The sequence below is a fragment of the Borostomias antarcticus genome, assembly GCF_949987555.1.
Source record: "Borostomias antarcticus genome assembly, chromosome: 18".
Lineage (NCBI taxonomy): Eukaryota > Metazoa > Chordata > Actinopteri > Stomiiformes > Stomiidae > Borostomias > Borostomias antarcticus.
The window spans coordinates 10,537,335-10,556,137 of NC_140251.1; the positions used below are offsets into that span (position 1 = coordinate 10,537,335).

Below are 18,803 nucleotides of genomic sequence, written 5' to 3' on the forward strand. Positions count from 1 at the left end.
TTCCTGTGTTTTTGTGACTTTTAAAGAATGAAAAAAATAAAATAATGAAACGTATCCTGAAAAGTATACTGAAACAGCATTTTTATGGTAAATGCATTTTTTCTAAATCATCAGACTGTCTTTCTAATCTTTCATCTTCACTCGCTCCTGTCCCCTTTCTTCTCCTCTCTCTTCTACTGCTCTCCTCTCAACAACCTCTATTCACTCCTCTCTCACCGGTCCTCCACTCTGTGCCACAGTCCTGTCCTCTCCTACCACAATCACTGCCTTTTTTCACAAAGCTTAACTGACATTTTGTTGCATTTGCTGTTGCTTTGACTGACACTTTTTAGGTTGCTGAAAGAACTTTTTAGGTTGCTACCATCGTTAAACTTTTGGTTTCGCCAGCCAAAAAAGATGGTCGCTCAATCAATCAGTCAGTCAGTCAGTCAGTCAGTCAGTCAGTCAGTCAGTCAGTCAGTCAGTCAGTCAGTCAGGCAGGCCAGCGCCTCTGACTCGCACGTTGTACTCGTGCTTGTGGTATGGGCTGTCTCCTTGACAACGCTTGCTCACTGACAGACAGCAGAAGCAGAACATAGGCTATGTAGCTCAAATGGAGGCTCCACTCTGGCTCAAACATCGGCTACTGAGTGCATGTGTAGCTCCAGACCGTGTTTCTTCACTGTATTTTTGGATAACGTTACATATTTATCACATTTAAACTACATTATCATGGTTTTGAAAGCACATTTAGGCAGAAATATTTAGAAAGTTTAAGATTTTTAATTTAAGACTTTAATATATATAGCCTAATTTGTATTCTTATTTTTTGTATCAAATGTATAGTGTGGCAGCAAGGATTTTGCTGTGGAAAAGAGTTGGAGGTTAGGGTTAGCGGTAAATGGTTAAGGTTAGGGTTAGGTTTTAGGGCTAGGGTTACAGTATATTCAGGCAGTTCCCACAACATATAGTATAGTCAATGTGCGTGTGCGTGTGCGTGCCCCCCAGCTGGTGAACGGAGGCGAGGACGTGCTGGTGTTCTACAACGAGCGCTCCTCCTTCCCTGCGCTGCTGCAGATGATGTGTTGCGAGCGCGAGCGCGCGGACGACGGCGGCGCCTTGGCCTACCACAACTCCCTGGTGGAGCTGCTGGCCGCCTGCACCGAGGGCAAGAACGTCTACACCGAGCTCAAGTGCAACTCCCTCCTGCCGCTTGACGACATCGTCAAGGTGGTCACCCACGATGACTGCATCCCAGAGGTGTGTGTGTGTGTGTGTCCTGTAGTGACCCCGGCGCTATAGACTGTCGTCATGCGTAGAGACCTTGTGAGGGCCCCGGGTCCATCAGTCATCCGAACACTTGGCTCATATTGGCTGTCCCCAGGTAAAGATGGCCTACGTGAACTTTGTGAACCACTGCTACGTGGACACGGAGGTGGAGATGAAGGAGATCTACACCAGCAACCACATCTGGAAGCTGTTTGAGAACTTCTTGGTGGACATGGCCAGGGTGAGACTCATCTCTCTGTCCTCTGTACTGACCTCCACTCTGTAGATATTAAGATGGTGGACAGATCACTGAAGGGATTATTATCTCAATAAGATTCCTCTCCTCCTCTGCTCTTCTCCTCCTCACCCTTTTCTTTTTCCGTCTCCTTTCCTCTCCTCCCCTCTCCTCCCCTCTCTCCTTCCCTCTCCTCTCCTCTTACTCTCTCCTCCCCTCCTCTTCCACTCTCCTCCCCTCCTCTTTCCTCTCCTCTCTCTTCTTCCTCTCTCCTCTCCTCTCCTCCAGGTCTGCAACAGCACCACAGACCGTAACCATGCGGACCAGGCCTTGGAGAAGTATGTGACTGAGACTGTGATGGGCATCATCAAGGGCTTCTTCAGCTCCCCGTTCTCTGTCAACAACTCCAACCTGCAGGTCGGTTCACTCCTCTCCTCCTCCCATCTACCTTTCTTCTCCTCTCCCCTCTTCCCTCTCATCTCTCTCCTCTCATCCCCCTCCTCCCTCTCTCCTTCTCATCCTTCTCTCATCTCCAGTCATTTCTCCTCTCCTCCCTCTCCCCCCTCATCTCTCTCCTCTCCTCCCTCTCCTCCTCTCTCCTCTCCTCCCTCTCTCCTCTCTTCTTCTCTCCTCCCTCTCTCCTTCTCATCCCTCCTCTCCACTCGTTTCTCCTCTCATCCGCTCTTCCCTCTCCTCCCCTCCTCTCGCTTTCTCCCCTCTCTCCCTCTCACCCCTCTCTCCTCTCCTCCATCTGTCAGACCCACCAGCCCATCTTCATCCAGCTGCTCCAGTCCTCCTTCCGAACCTACAACTGCATCTGGATCAACTCAGCCCAGAAGGCCAACATCGAGACCTGCATCAAAACGCTGGCTGACGTGGGTTAGTATCTGCCAGGGTGGGGGGAAGGGGGGGGGGGGGGGGGGGGCGGTGGAGGAGAGGAAGAGAAGAGGGAAGGATGAGGATATGAAGCGGCTGTGACTCAGGAAGTCCAGTGATCGTAGAGTCAGCGGTTTGAATCCCGGCTCCTCCTGTCCATATGTCAAAGAGTCCTTGGGCAAGACACTGAACCCCCACATTGCTCCCAATGAGCAGGCTAGCACCTTGCATGGCAGATGCCGCCATTGGTGTGTGAATGGCTGAATAAGAGGCCATTGTAAAGCGCTTTGGATAAAAGCGCTATATAAGTGCAGTCCATTTACCATTGCCATTTACCATATAGGGAGGTAGAAGGCTATAGAGTGGAGGATGATGGAGGGATGGAAGGATGGAGGGATGAAATGGTTAGTGTAAAGGTAAACTCATCGGAACCCTGACTGACATAGAGAGGTACCTGTTCTATTCAACAGACATAATCTATATAGAAACAACAGGTCGATGTTGAGGGTGTAGGCTGCCAATGGCTGTTGCACTTTTGTAACCCTTGTGGCCCTTCGTGACATTGCATTTTAAAAACGGCTATAACAATTTTTTTAATTAAAGATGTGGTGTGTGTGTGTCTGTGTGTGTGTGTGTCCGTGTCCAGCCAAGGCGCGGGCTATAGCCATCCCAGTGGACCTGGACAGCCAGGTGAACACACTGTCTCTGAAGGCTCACTCCAACATGGTGCAGCGAGCTGCCAAGGACTGGAGGATCACCGCCCGCACCCGGCCCCGCAAAGAGACCCTGGGAGGCCCCGACTACAAGAGCATCATTGAGAAACTGCAGGTAACAACACATATGAGCACACATACACAACTACACACACACACACTGTTGTGTTGAAGCTGTAGTGTATGTTCTGGTTATCCTGTGTATCCTGAGTGGTGTGTGTGTGTGTGCGCGCGTGCGTGCGTGCGTGTGTGTGTGGTAGATAGATGGTGTTGGTAGATAGTCAGTGTGATCACATGTGGTGTGATGTCTGTGTCCAGGGCGTGGTGGCATGTCTAGAGGAGCAGTTCAGTCCCCGGGTGCAGGCGGAGTTTTCTGTCCTGGTGGATGTCCTCCACAGCCCGGAGCTGCTCTTTCCAGAGGCAGCTCGCCTACGATGCCAGAGCGAAGCCTTCATGTCCAAGTGAGGAGATTTTGTTACATTTTATTTATTGTTTGTTTACACAGGGCAGGTGTTTTATAGCCTGGCTTCGTCAGTCCCAATTTGCAAAAATGCGAAGGGTCAGGAACTGCTGAGTTTATTTTCAATTTCCAAGGTGCATTATCAATGGTCGCAGACCAAAATGCCTCTGGACGCAGTTGGATAGATTTATAACCAATCAGAGCAATCAAACGTGGGTTAGTCGTCATATCATCGTATCAAATGGGTACAGTTGTTGTATCAAACCTGCCCCATATTAGATAATTTGATTATACGGTTATGATTGGCCCAGCAAATATCTGCTGGGTAGAACTCAGTCTGAATGGGAGTGTGGCCAGACTGATCTACAGAGAGAAACATAATGTCATTATGTAACATCATTAGACCTTGCCTCATTTTAAGAAATGCCCTGTATGTGAATCCAGGCATTCAACCCCCAGACGCTACCTCACGATCATTATTACCTTTATTTACCACATGTCCAAGTGTGACATCACAGGGTCATAATCTGCTGGAGTGAGATTATACCATGGTATTGTCATCCTTAATAATAACATGGTACTGTATGTATGCTGGAGCGAGATTATATTGTGATACTGTCATGTTATTAATAATAGATAGATAGGAGCCTTTATTTAGACAGGGAAGAACATACTGAGACCAGGGATCTTGTATAGATGTGCTCTGCTTACAAACAACATATAGTAACTCAGAGTACAAAAACAGAAAACAAAGAAAACAGTGACAGCGTGCAGACAACAATGACAGTGTACCAACTTGCAATCAACAACTACAGTAGCACAATAGGAAAAATACATAGTAGTGACAGTACAAGTAAATGACTAGCATCAATGGCATTTACAAACTACAGTCCCAGAGGTATCAGTTTATAATTCTTTAGTGTTTGAAGGGGAGTAAGAGATGAGAGCTTGGTGATGAATCTTAAGGCACTGTGATGGATACAAGGGACTTTAGGATAGAGGCTGAGGTGTACCTGTTCAGGGTGTCACCAAAGTCAAGAATTGGCAGGATGTTTGTCTATATAATAATTTTCCTTCTCTCCTGTGAGAAACAGAATTTGATTGTGTAGAAATCTGATATGGGTTTCATTTTATTTTTTTAAGTAAGTGATATGGTGGCAGAAGGATAGATTATAGTCTAGCCAGCTGATTGAAGTAGCTGAAGGTGTCACGATGCTAACTTAAGAGTACTGAGTTTAAGTACAGGACGCTGAGCATAGGAGCCAAAAACAAACTTGCTTTAATCCAAAAGAAGGTCCCACAAAGGGTAACAAAGGTACAGGAGTCTCCTAGAAACATATGAGGCTCGAATGCATGGCAAAACACAGACACCTCTTAAATACAGGTGCATGCAATCAGCAACCAAACAGGTGAACCCACTTAGGGTGAGCCAAGCCCAAATCAGTCCACAAAATCCAAGTACGGTGCACTCTGCCGCCATCTGCTGGACATCTTGGGACACTATGGCGCAGTGCTGACAGTGCCCCCCTCCCGACGACCACCTCCAGGTGGGCCAGGTTTGAGAGGGTGGGCGCGGTGAAAGGCGCGGATGAGGCCAGGATCCAGGACGTGCCGGGAGGGCACCCATGAGCGCTCCTCCGGGCCGTAGCCCTCCCAGTCTATCAGGTACTGGAGGCCCCGCCCCCACCGCCGGGAATCCAGCAGCCTCCGGACGGTGTAGACCGGGCCACCAGCGATGACCCGCGGAGGGGGCGGCAGCGGGGCAGGCCTGGACAAGGGTGAGGAGAATAGAGGTTTCAATAAGGAGACATGGAACACCGGTCTCACCCGGAGAGTCCTAGGAAGTTTGAGTTTGTAAGCCACCGGGTTAACCCTCCTCTCCACAGGAAACGGGCCGATGAACCGGGGAGTGAACTTGGTGGCTGTGCGCAGAGGCAGGTTCTTGGTGGAGAGCCACACTTTCTGTCCAGGGCGGAACGTCGGGGTAGGCCGTCTCCTGCGATTGGCCTGGATTCGATGGCGTTCGGTGGTGCGCGTAAGCGCAGCACGGGCCTTTTTCCAGGCCTGGCGGCACCTGGCCACAGCAGCATCCGCAGAGGGGACCGCAGACTCGGACTGTTGAGAGGGAAAAAACGGTGGGACAAATCCATACTGAACCTCAAAAGGGGACATACCGGTGGATGACCCACTCAGTTGGTTGTGGGCGATTTCAGCCCACACCAGCTTCCGACTCCAGGCACCCGGATTGGATGAGACCATACAGCGCAAGTATTTCTCCAGTTCCTGGTTCACACGTTCCGTCTGTCCATTACTCTCGGGATGATAGCCTGAAGAAAGACTGACAGATGTTTCAAACAAGGACCAAAATGCACACCAATACTTGGACATGAATTGGGGGCCTCTATCAGAGACAATGTCACTTGGGATGCCATGGTAACGCACCACCTCCCGGACCACCACATCGGCGGTTTCCTTCGCTGAAGGCAGCTTAGGTAAAGGGACAAAGTGGGCAGCTTTAGAGAACCGGTCCACGATTACAAAAATCACAGTGTTGCCATCAGAAGGTGGTAGGCCTGTGATGAAATCCATCGAAATGTGGGACCATGGTCGATATGGGACCGGCAGGGGGTGAAGCAGGCCTGCCGGGGCTTGGTTCCCTGACTTCTGTGTAGCACAGACTGTACATGCGTGGACATATTCCTCAATGTCGCTTCTCATGCGCGGCCACCAAAAGTGGCGGCTAACTAGCTCTACCGTGCGGGCAGTCCCCGGATGCCCCGTCACTGGTGAGTCATGCCCCCACTGTAGAACATCAGAGCGGGCGTTGAGTGGGACATACAGATGGCCCAGGGGTACTCCACCAGGACCCGGATCCTCCTCTTGCGCACGCCGGATGGCGTCCTCCAGGGCAAGCGTCACCTGTCCCACCACACAGCTGGGGGGAATGATGCACTCGGGGACAGGGTCAGTAACATCAACGTCATACTGTCGTGATAAGGCATCAGCCTTGGCGTTCTTGGTTCCGGGGCGAAACGTGATGATAAACCTGAATCGGGTGAAAAACAGAGCCCACCTGGCTTGTCGGGGGTTCAGGCGTTTGGCTCCACGGATGTACTGGAGGTTTTTATGATCCGTGATGACAGTGAATGGGTGGCGTGCTCCTTCTAGCCAGTGTCTCCATTCCTCAAGCGCCCGTAGGATGGCCAACAGCTCCCTGTCACCGGCGTCGTAGTTCCTTTCAGCGTCACTGAGCTTGCGAGAGAAAAAGGCACACGGGTGAGTCTTATTGTCCATACCTGACTTCTGGGAAAGCACGGCTCCAACTCCAGAACCGGACGCGTCCACCTCCAATACAAACGGTAGGGTAGGGTCAGGATGCCTCAGCAGGGGAGCCGACGTGAACTGAGCCTTGAGGTGCTCGAATGCCGCTTGTGCCTCTGGGGTCCATCTGAGTTTGGTCGGTGCTCCACGGGTCACTGCTGTGATGGGTGCTACAATGGAGCTGAAACCTCGGATGAAACGACGATAGAAGTTAGCAAATCCCACAAAACGTTGTACCTGTTTGAGAGTGGTAGGAACCGGCCAGTCCAGTACTGCTTGCACCCTGGATTGGTCCATGATCACACCGTCAGGGGAGATGACATACCCCAAAAAGGAGGTGCGTGTAACATGGAACTCACACTTCTCTAGTTTGACAAACAGCTGATTGTCCAGTAACCGCTGTAGGACCTGCCGGACGTGCTGACGATGTTCTGTAAGGGACTTGGAGAAGATGAGCACATCATCGAGGTAAACAAACACACTGCGGTTGAGGAAGTCTCTGAGCACGTCGTTTAAAAAGGCTTGGAACACAGCGGGTGCATTAGTCAGACCAAACGGCATCACATAGTATTCATAATGTCCACTAGGGGTGCTAAATGCAGTCTTCCACTCATCATTCTCTCTGATGCGGACCAAATGGTAAGCGTTCCGCAGGTCTAGTTTGGTGAACACTGTAGCTCCTCCAAGGAGGTCAAAAGCAGAAGACATGAGTGGCAACGGATATTTGTTTTTCACTGTGATGTTGTTCAGTGCTCGGTAGTCTATGCATGGTCGTAGACCACCATCTTTCTTGGGTACAAAGAAGAACCCTGCTGACACGGGTGAGGTCGAGGGCTTAATAAGCCCATTGGTAAGGGACTCACTAATGTAATCCTCCATGGCCTGAGTCTCTGGGACGGAGAGAGGGTACAGTCGTCCCCGGGGGGGAATAGTGTTAGGCAACAGGTCAATGGCACAGTCATAAGATCTGTGAGGGGGTAGTTCTGTAGCTCTAGTCTTACTAAACACTTCAGCTAAGTCATGATACTCGGCAGGGACTGAAGTGAGCTCAGGAGATGAACAGGCAGCGGAACACTCCATCACAGGTGTAAAATGATTGGCTGAAACACACTCTGAGCTCCATGACAAAATTGCCCCAGTGGACCAATTGATTAGGGGGTTGTGCTTCTGGAGCCAGGGAAACCCTAGTACCACCATGTCATGGTGGGATTCGACTAAAGCCAAAGAGATAGTCTCTTTATGTGAACCAATCTGTAGCGATAAGGGGCGCGTCATGTAGTTGATCTTACCGGAGCCTAGGGGTCGTCCGTCGAGTGCCTGTATTCTCACAGGATTGGGAAGAGCCATGACCGGTAGACCGAGGCGTGTGACCAGAGCAGAGTTCATCAGATTCTCCTCTGAACCGGAATCGATCAGCACAGTGATTGGGATGTTCTCAGGGTTCTCTGGGGTCCAGGTGAGTTGAGCACTCAGGGATAGGCGCTTAGCTGGGTTGGGGGACTGAGATCGGACCAAACTGCTCACTAAGCTGTCCCCTTCCCCTAATGAGCGTTTTCGTTTCCCTGCAGCTGGGGGCATCGGTCTCTGTAATGACCAGCCTCACCGCAGTAAAGACAGCATCTCTCTCTGCGGCGACGCTCTCTTTCAGCAGGTGTGATGCGGTACCTGCCTATCTCCATAGCCTCCGCTTGAGTGGGCTGAGCAGCGGGAGCTGACGCGCTCTGTGGCGAACACACTTGGGGCTGTGCGGAGTTGGGAAGCCTGCGCTCACGCCTCCTTTCGCGTATGCGCTGATCGAGGCAGATAGAGGTGGTAATGAGCTCATCTAAAGTGGCACCCCACTCCCGACTAGCCAAATCATCCTTGACCGCCTCAGATAGACCGTTATAAAAAGTGGTCAAAAGTGCTTCATTGTTCCATTTACTCTCAGCTGCCAAGGTGCGGAATTCTATAGCATACTCAGAAACGGCTCTGGCCCCTTGGCGGAGCGTGCTGATGCGGCGTGCTGCTTCTCTGCCACTCACAGGATGGTTGAAAACCTGGCGTAGTGCTTTAGAGAACTCTGCTGCATTAGCACAAAGTGGGGAACTAGCCTCCCACAGGGCAGTAGCCCACACTAGAGCTTTACCTGAGAGCAGAGAAATCATAAAAGCGACCTTAGCTCTTTCTGAGGGGAACTGATCTGGCTGCATAACAAAAAACAGGTCACATTGAGTCAAAAATCCCTGACAGGTCTCTGGGATGCCATCATACCGCTCCGGTTTCTGAAGGAATGTCTTGCCGCCTGGGGGGTTCTGTTGATGCATTTGCTGTGTTATCCAGGTCTGGATCTGCTGGATTGAGGATCCTTGGGTCTTCAAAGCTCCGAGCACTTGGGATAGGCTGATGTCCGCTCCTTCAGCGCCTGTTAAACTCATGTTGATGATTCGAGCCTACTGTCACGATGCTAACTTAAGAGTACTGAGTTTAAGTACAGGACGCTGAGCATAGGAGCCAAAAACAAACTTGCTTTAATCCAAAAGAAGGTCCCACAAAGGGTAACAAAGGTACAGGAGTCTCCTAGAAACATATGAGGCTCGAATGCATGGCAAAACACAGACACCTCTTAAATACAGGTGCATGCAATCAGCAACCAAACAGGTGAACCCACTTAGGGTGAGCCAAGCCCAAATCAGTCCACAAAATCCAAGTACGGTGCACTCTGCCGCCATCTGCTGGACATCTTGGGACACTATGGCGCAGTGCTGACAGTAGGTCTTCGCTGATAGTAGACAATGTTGTATAGAGTACTGTGTCATCAGCATAGAAATGAGCAGTACAGTTAGAAAGATTAGAAGCAATATGCAATAAGCATTTATGTAAATGGTGAAAAGTAAGGGACCAAGGATAGATCTTTGAGGGACTTTTCTTTTGGCTAAGAAAGGAAGATCTACTAATACATCTTGTGTCCTATTTGATAGATAATCCTATGCATTTGCTTTAAGCCTATTTCGGCCTGTCTGTTTAGTAGGAGTGATCAACTGTAAAGACAACAGCTTTAGAGAGGTCAATGAACAGTGCCTCACATTTCTGTTTATTATCAATAGCAGTGATAATATAATTTACTACTAGTGTTGCGGCTGATGAGGTGCTATGTCCTGGTCTGAATCTGGATTGAAGAGAATTCAGAACAGAATTTCTAGTTAGAACATCAACAACTTATAACAGATGAATGCCTTATTCTTGCCAATATTGACATAGGGGAACACATTTAACCAAACAGTTCATTAATGCAGGCTACTTATTTGAAAGCACTGAGACCCTCTCCAGTTACACCAAAATTAATTCAAGGCCATGCATGGCTCCCTCTGATCAGGGCAAAATTCTCCTTTCGTTTCTGCTCGGAATATGAAGGAAGAGAAGTCTCCATTCTCCAGTCTCGAATTTGGAATTTGCTGAATGGAATATTGGAACTAGCAGCACAAATACAAGTAGGCCTACATGTATGTCATTTGGGGAACGTTTTAGGGACTACCAATACTTAGACTGCTACTTTCAAAAGCAGGTCAGAAAGCAAACAGCTCAACATTTCAAACTTGCTTCAAGCGCTGAATTCAGCCTGCCTACAGTAGGTATACATCAATGTAACAGGCAGTTCCTTTCACACAAAACCTTTGCTCAGCAAAGATGGGGATATGGGAATTCCTTGAAGGCTACTATCAAATTGTTTAAGGTGGGCTATGTAAACCAGTATGAATGAATGAAATGTAATTTAATGTAATTTATTGCTTTATAAATGTTCTTAGCTGGTAGACAAACATACTCCTGGAGCTTGCTCAATCGCCTTGTTGAGAGGGGTCAGGGAAGAATTTTTACAGCTCACTTATCTGGCCCCCGGGTGATTACTGTTTTTTTTCTTCCCTCTGGAATATGTAGGGGTGGGTCGTATGCCCACCTCCCTTGTTCTCTGTAAAGCGCATTGTGTTGCCTCTGGGTATGAAATGCGCTATACAAATAAAGCTTTGATTGATTGGTTGATTGATGAATATTACCCTACTTGTATAAAAATGTGGCTATCCAATATAGCCAAATAATTAGAATTACAAATCATTCACTTGATCTGGCTCAAATAGACAGCGCAACTAGGCCAAATAAGGCCTATCAAAATACCCAGGGTTTTTCCTGCATAGAGAAAAATTTCGTGCCGCCTCCAGCTCTCGAAAAAAACCTCAAAATACAATTGGGAGCATTTGTGCGAGTGCACATAATTGTTATGGTGCGACCTTTTTTCCACAGACGATTCGCTAGTTACATACTCTCATGCAGTGCTATTCGCGGTAGAGGTGAAAACGAAAGTTTTCCTACCATGACTTGAACACCTAAACGGCCATATCTTGACTTAGGAGGGTCGCAGAAACACAAGGGTTGGACTGGGCGAAAGCTCTCGACTTCACGAATGCAAGCTCAAGCTCCGGTTATCCAACAGACAGTGCTCTCATGCAGTGCTTTCTCTATGGGAGTGTGGACGGCCGGTCCGCATCAATATGAAACAGCACTCTGGTTAGTAAAACAAACCACAACCAACATAAATATTAATAGCCTATGTTTTAATCAGAGACAATGTGAATTACAAATTTAAAAAAAAGAAAAAATGTGTCATGTATTGGCTCAGGTCAAACTGGTCACAGTGCATCATGAGCCTTTGCAGTCTCTTGGAATCCACGGTAGCCTACATTCACTCCAGGAAATAGCGCTAGGCTGTCAAGTGATATTGTCTACAAGAAAAGAGCAGAACATTACCAAGGCAAGCTTATGTATGCTTATAATTCAAACCGAGCCCAGTAGGCCTGTTATATGAAATTATTTCTACATTGCTGTGTTAGTAATACAATGCTTACTTCATGCTTAGCTGTCCGTTTCTCCCAGGTGGCTTAGCATTCACATTCTCGATCTAAATTCCTAAAATAGCCTAGCCCTCGCTGTATTCCGGTTCGCTACAGATAGCCACATATGTCCGATTCCAGAAGTAGACTTTCAAAATCCTCTTCATGCATACAGTATCAGATGGAAAATTGCCTTCTGCCATGGTCATAAGTGGATCCTGCCTGTTTTCGTCCACAGGTGTTGTGGTTTTCTTGCTGGAGCATGGATGCCGGCCCTCATTTTAGGTGTGGGCGGGCACAGAAAAATGGGGAACTAGAAGTTGTAGTTCTGAGCAGGAGGGACCAAATCTCTACAATTGACGCGCCCAGAGAGACGTCATTTGACATCATTTGTAGAGTTTTTTTTTACCCGTTTTTTTGAAAGTGAGAAAAATAGCCCCAGGAAACACTGAGGAAAGGAAAACCACATTAATTGTAAAATACTGCACATTTGGGAATGATACAAGGCTTAATGCTAATCGGTGAAGTGCCCCTTTAAGGACCGTATTACCTATTAACTAATGCTTAATAAAAGGACCTTAATCTTAATCTTTTTGTCTCTAATACATGCTGTCTGGCAGTGATCACTTGCATCTAGATGGAAGATTAATGCTTTTAGGAGTTTGTGACTTATTAGTTAAAATTAAATTGATTAAAGCTGATCTTGAAGGATTTTTAAAATTAGTTGGGGGGAGTGTGTGTGTGTGTGTGTGTGTGTGTGTGTGTGTGTGTGTGTGTGTGTTGTGTGTGTGTGTGTGTGTGTGTGTATGAGACCAACAGCAGAGTTTCACCCAGATCAATCTTTGCGATTAGACAAATTGGTCTGGAACTAATTTTGAGAAGACAATGTTAGAAATTAAAAAATATTTACTACAGAGGACACAGCCTCCTCTTTTAATTCTATCACACCTGTAAAAGGTAAAGCCTTCTAAAGCAACATCAGTCAGGTTTTTTTTCTTGTTAAGCCAGGATTCCGTGATTATAAGAATGTCAGGATTGCACTGTGAAGTCCATATCCGAAAGGAGTCCATTTTTTCAACGCACCTCTAGTGTTAAACATGGTATGTACTGTATGCATTGTTTACCGAATGGGATGTCAGAGCTGTCTTCGTGTGGGTGGAGCTTCATCAGACACTACCTCAACCTCATCACCTCTAGTAACACCAGTGAAAAGTTTGTTCCGTCATAAAGGACTACATTTTCTCTATAGGCTGAATGCTTAGTTTTCAAACTTTGCACAGATGCAAATGCTGCAAAAAAGTCTGGTTTTTATAACATACTTTTCATACTTCTCTGAGTTAGAGAACTGGAACCATCTTTGTCTGCAGGCCACCGGCCCAATGTAGATACAAAATCCATCTCTGGCTTTCAAGTTTGTACTTAAGGCTGTCATCTGCAGCTGGGTCCATGTCTGGCGGTCTGACTAGCGGATATAAATCTGTGTTCTGAGAGCTGTTCTGTTCTCTTCCAGACTGATCAAACACACCAAGAAGCTGATGGACAAGGAGGAGAAGCTGTGCATCAAGATCCTGCAGACTCTGAGAGAGATGCTGGACAAGAAGGAGGCCTTTGAGGAGCCTGTGAGTACTGGTTAACAGAGGCTCGGGGATGTGTGCGTGTGCGTGTGTGCACGTGTGTGGGTGTAGTGTTTGAGGAGTGCTGCACTACAGGAACTAGCTAATTGTCTAATCTGGTTGTGTATCTGTATTTAATCTAGCATTTAATTCCTGGAGTTTGGGGGTTCATCTGAGATACCGTATCCCAGGCTGAGCTATAGATATCTCTCTCTCTCACTCCTCTCTCTATCTCTCTCTCTCTCTCTCTCTCTCTCTCTCTCTCTCTCTCTCCCCCTCTCTCTCTGTGGACTGTAGATCTCTCTCTCTCTCTGTTCTAGGCTGAGCTGTAGATCTCTCTCTCTGTCCCAGGTTGAGCTGTATATCTCTCTCTGTCTGTTCTAGGCTGAGCTGTAAATCTCTCTCTCTCCCTCTCTCTCTCTCTCTCTCTCTCTCTCTCTCTCTCTCTCTGTTCTAGGCTGAGCTGTAAATCTCTCTCCCTCTCTCTCTCTCTCTCTCTCTCTCTCTGTTCTAGGCTGAGCTGTAGATCTCACTCTCCCAGGATGAGCTATAGCTTTTTCTCTGTCCCAGGTTGAGCTGTACATCTCTCTCTGTCCCAGGCAGAGCTGTAGATCTCTCCCTCCTTCCAAGACTGAGCTGTAGATCCCCCCCCTCTCCCCCACAGGCTGTAGATCTCTCTCTCTGTCCCAGGTTGAACTGTAGATCTCTCTCTGTTCTTGGCTGAGCTGTAGATCTCTGTCTCACAGGCTGAGCTGTAGCTTTCTCCAGATTGAACTGTAGATCTCTCTCTCTCTGTTCTAGGCTGAGCTGTAGATATCTCTCTCTGTTCGAGGCTGAGCTGTAGATCTCTCTCTGTCCCAGGTTGAGCTATACATCTCTCTCTCCCAGGCTGAGCTGTAGATCTCGGAAGCGCTTTATAGTAACCATCCGTAATAAGCGTTAATTAATAGGTAATAAGGACCTTATAAGTCCTTAAGATGCTTATAAGACATTATTATGTGTTAATAATACTATAGTAATGTTTAATAATAGCGTCATAAACACGCTTATTGATAGATTATAAATGTTAGTTAATAGGTAATAAGGACCTTATAAATCCTTATAACATGCTTATAAGACATTATTATGCATAAATAAGACTATACAAGTGTTTAATAATAGCATAATAAACACGTTTATTGTTAGATTATATGACATTTATAAGCACTTATAAGAAGCTTGTTAACTGTTTATAGACTGCTATTATGCACTTATTATGCATTTATTAGCAGTTAATTATGCACTTATTATGCAATTTTGCAGTAGTGAATCTAAAGCGAGACAATGCATTATTAAGGTTAATAAATCCTTTATTATGCACTTATTAACAGTATGTTTCACGTAGCTCCCACATCTGGAATGATCAGTACATGTGGTCAAGGTTGATACAATGTGAATAAAACATTACATACTAAAGCAATATTTTAGTGGTGAAACACAAAATCACACAAAGACAGCTCTTATGGGGGAGCTGGGTGAAACATACTATTAATAACTGCATAATAAAGGATTTATTAACCTTAATATAATGCATTGTCTCGCTTATTAACTTCGCTGCGCTTCCTAGATCTCTCCCTCCTTCCCAGACTGAGCTGTAGATCTCCCCGCCCTCTATCTCTCTCTCTCTGTTCTAGGCTGAGCTGTAGGTCTCTCTGTCCCAGGTTGAGCTGTAGATCTCTCTCTCTCTCTGTCTATTCTGGGCTGAGCTGTAGATCTCTCGCTCTCTCCCAGGCTGAGCTGTAGCTTTCTCTCTGTCCCAGGCAGAGCTGTAGATCGTTCCCTCCTTCCCAGACTGAGCTGTAGATCTCTCTCTCTCCCTCTCTCTCCCCAGGGTGAGCTGTATATATCGCTCTCTCTCTCCCAGACTGAGCTGTAGATATCTCTCTCTGGTCTGGGCTGAGCTGTAGATCTTTCTCTCTCTCCCAGGTTGAGCTGTAGAGCTCTCTCTTTGTTCTAGGCTGAACTGAGCTGTGGATCTCTCTCTCCCAGACAGAACAGCAGATTGTTCTGTCATGGTTGAGCAGCTGTGCTGTACTCACCCTAGCCTTATGCTGGAGTCTTGCTTTCTCTTCTCTCTTCCTCCTCTCTCTTTCTCTCTCTCCCCCTGCCTGCCTGCTCTGTTCTGAAGTCTGTGTCTGTCTCTTTGTCTGCCTCTTTCTCTCTCTCTCTCTCTCTCTCTGCCTGCTCTGTTCTGTACGTTAGTCTCTGTCTGTCTGTCTGTCTGTCTGTCTGTCTGTCTCACTCTCACTCCGGGCTCTGTTCTGTAGTCTCCTCTCTCTCTCTCTCTGTCTGTCTCCCTCTCTCTCTCTCTCCCTCTCTCTCTCTGGGCTCTGTTCTGTAGTCTCCTCTCTCTCTCTGTCTGTCTCCCTCTTTCTCTCTCTCTCTCTCTCTCTCTCTCTCTCTCTCTCTCCCTCTCTCTCTCTGGGCTCTGTTCTGTAGTCTCCTCTCTCTCTCTGTCTGTCTCCCTCTCTCTCTCCCTCTCTCTCTCTGGGCTCTGTTCTGTAGTCTCCTTTCTCTCTCTGTCTGTCTCTCTCTCTCTCTCTCTGTCTGTCTCTCTCTCTCTCTCTCTCTCTCTCTGGGCTCTGTTCTGTAGTCTCCTTTCTCTCTCTGTCTGTCTCTCTCTCTCTCTCTCTCTCTCTCTCTCTCTGGGCTCTGTTCTGTAGTCTCCTCTCTCTCTGTCTGTCTCCCTCTCTCTCTCTCTCTCTCTCTCCCTCTCTCTCTCTGAGCTCTGTTCTGTAGTCTCCTCTCTCTCTCTTTCCCTCTCTCTCTCTGGGCTCTGTTCTGTAGTCTCCTTTCTCTCTCTCTCTGTCTGTCTCTCTCTCTCTCTCTCTTTCTCTCTCTCTCCCTCTCTCTCTCTGGGCTCTGTTCTGTAGTCTCCTCTGTCACTGTCTCTCTCTTGCTCTCTGTGCGCCGCCTGCCCAGACACCCCTTCATCTGTATGCACAGGGCCTCTGCTGCTCTCCCCTGTTACATAAGACAGAGAGGCACCTGAGGACACACTCTCACAGGGGGGAGGGGGGGGAGCACTGAACAAACAAATCAATACTGCAGTGAGCAGGGAGTGCTGGAGCGCCTCACCCTTTCTCTCTCTCTCTCTCTCTCTCCCTCTCTCTCTCTCCCTCTGTCAGCCCGGGGAGAGACAGGAGGAGGGAGAGAGGGCAGTGGAAAAGTAAAGGGAAAGTTGTGAGAGTGTTGGCAGCCCCTCGGTCGAGGGAGGTGAGCCCGAGGCGAGTCTTTGAGCGGCTACACAGGCAGATGCGATCTAACAGCTGACACAGCCGCCACGCCGTCGCGACGCTCTGTACTTACAAATGGCCGTACGTATCGTAACGGCAACACCGCGTCTGACCACGCAGTCTTGCAGTCTCATCTGACTTTCTTAGTACCTGTCATATTGCTAATAAGAATAGGTATGTGTTGCTATTATATGACTTAGACTTAAGTCCAAGTCATATAACAGCAACACGTACAGTACCTATTCTTAATAGATCTAGCAGTATGACGGGTACTAGGAAAGTCAGATGAGGGCACACTGCTAGACTCTGTGGCCAGTCATGATGCAGAACTTTGGAGCTCACACTCCTCAAACATCCTGAGCCATATGAAGATAAGGTCTTGATTAAAACGACATGTCCCTGTGAAGAGCCTGAGCACACGAGACAATGTGAGTGTGCAAACGAGAGTGTGAGTGTGAGTGTGAGTGTGAGTGTGAGTGTGAGTGTGTGCGTGCGCGCGTGCGTGCATGCGTGTGTGTGCGTGTGTGTGCGTGAGAGAGAGTGTGTGCGCTTCAGCATGTCTGAGGCCTTGGTGTCCTACCTCAGCTTCCCTGAGTGTGGTGCTACAGTTTCACTAGATATTGTGTGAGAGAGAGAGAGAGGGCGAGAGAGGGCGAGAGAGGGCGAGAGAGAGAGGGAGGGAGAGAGAGGGAGAGAGAGAGAGGGGGGAGAGGGGGAGAGAGGGAGAGAGAGAGGGAGAGAGAGGGAGAGAGAGAGAGAGAGGGAGAGGAAGGAAGGCAGGGAAGGGGGGAGGGAGGTGGGGGATAGAGAGAGACAGCAGAGGCTGGTGTCTCCCATGGGGCACAGTGAGTGGGAGGAGAGGGAGAGTCAGGGAGGGAGAGAGAGAGTGTGAGAGAGAGAGAGAGAGAGAGAGAGAGGAGCCATGTGAGGTGCCATGTGAGGTGAGAGAAAAAAGCGGGCTGTGTCTGTGGAGCTGGGGATTGGAGGGGAGCAGCGTCTGCTCAGTCCATGAGGGGGGGGGGGGGGGGGGGTTGGCGGGCGTGGGGGGGGGGGCGCTTACGTAACAGGCTGCAGTGTCTGAGCCAACGTCACGCGGACAATCACGTTCTCCCTCCCTCCCCCAGTCACTCTCTCTCCCTCCCACTCTTTGCTTTGTCTCTCTCTCCTTCCATCACACCCTGCTTGTCTGTGTCTCGGTACCTTCTCTCTCTCTCTCTCTCTCTCTCTCTCTCTCTCTTTCTCTTCCTCTTCCTCTTGCTCCCCCCTTTCTCTCTCTTCCTGTCTCTCTCCCGCTCTCTCCCTGTTCTCTCTCCATCTCTCAATTCTCTCACTGTCCCTCTCTGTTTCTTGCTGTCCCTCTCTCTTTCTTCATCTCTCTCCGTCCTCCCCCCTCTCTCTCTGGGTCGTGGCAGGGACAGAAGGGGGAGGGAGAGAGAGAGGAGGGGGGGGAAGAGAGAGAGAGAGGGAGAGAGAGAGAGAGAGAGAGAGAGAGAGAGAGAGAGCATGATCTGCAGTAGTCAGGGCACACTCTAGCTGTTGGTCTGGAATTGGGAGGGTTTACTGATGTCTGGTTTGAAAGGGGTTTAGAGATGTCTGGAGCTTTGCTATAATTCCTGTGTTTATGCTGACAGGCCAGGCTGTCAAGCGGTAGACTGGTGCACTCTCTGATTCAGGCAATTGTATATATTTGTTTTATTTTAAATTCTCTTTTAATTGAATGCTGTTGAAATATTTCAGATAGGTGTTGGGGTTTTGATGTCACCTATTTTCATTCAATATTAGTATTACATTGCTGAGAGTTCTAGAGGGTTCTTCAGGAACCTTGAGCATAATGAGGTAGGCTGCAATGTTTGTCAAGTCCTGGGCTTGTCTGTATAAATCATGCTTTTCTAGGTTGTGTGTGTGTGTGTGGTGTGTGGGTGTGTGTGCGTGCGTGCGTGCATGCATTAAGAAGACAGTTTATTGACAAAGGAAAGAAATAGCCCGTTATGTAATGTCTCTGGCTCTCACACTCTTTCTCTCTCCCTCTCTCTCACACTCACCCCTTCTCAGTCTTTCTCACTCTCTCTCCTACTCTATCTTTCCCTCTTTCCATCTCTCTCTTTCTCTCTCTCTCCCACACTCACCCGTTCTCTGTCTTTCTTACTCTCTCTCTCCTCTCTCTTTCCATCTCTCTTTCTCTCACTCTCTCTGTCTACGT

The 18,803-nt window shown here is 48.2% G+C and overlaps 1 protein-coding gene across 1 annotated transcript in view; it reads left to right on the forward strand.

The window, feature by feature from the left end:
• The window catches only part of itpr2 (inositol 1,4,5-trisphosphate receptor, type 2), a 98,256-nt gene that overhangs the window by 37,260 nt on the left and 42,193 nt on the right, over positions 1 to 18,803 (forward strand). The window contains exons 31-37 of the mRNA XM_084452887.1: positions 988 to 1,239; positions 1,364 to 1,489; positions 1,772 to 1,900; positions 2,242 to 2,362; positions 3,006 to 3,187; positions 3,391 to 3,533; positions 13,226 to 13,334. Of these exons, the coding sequence (XP_084309013.1) occupies positions 988 to 1,239; positions 1,364 to 1,489; positions 1,772 to 1,900; positions 2,242 to 2,362; positions 3,006 to 3,187; positions 3,391 to 3,533; positions 13,226 to 13,334 (1,062 nt within the window). The remainder of the gene's footprint in view (positions 1 to 987; positions 1,240 to 1,363; positions 1,490 to 1,771; positions 1,901 to 2,241; positions 2,363 to 3,005; positions 3,188 to 3,390; positions 3,534 to 13,225; positions 13,335 to 18,803) is intronic.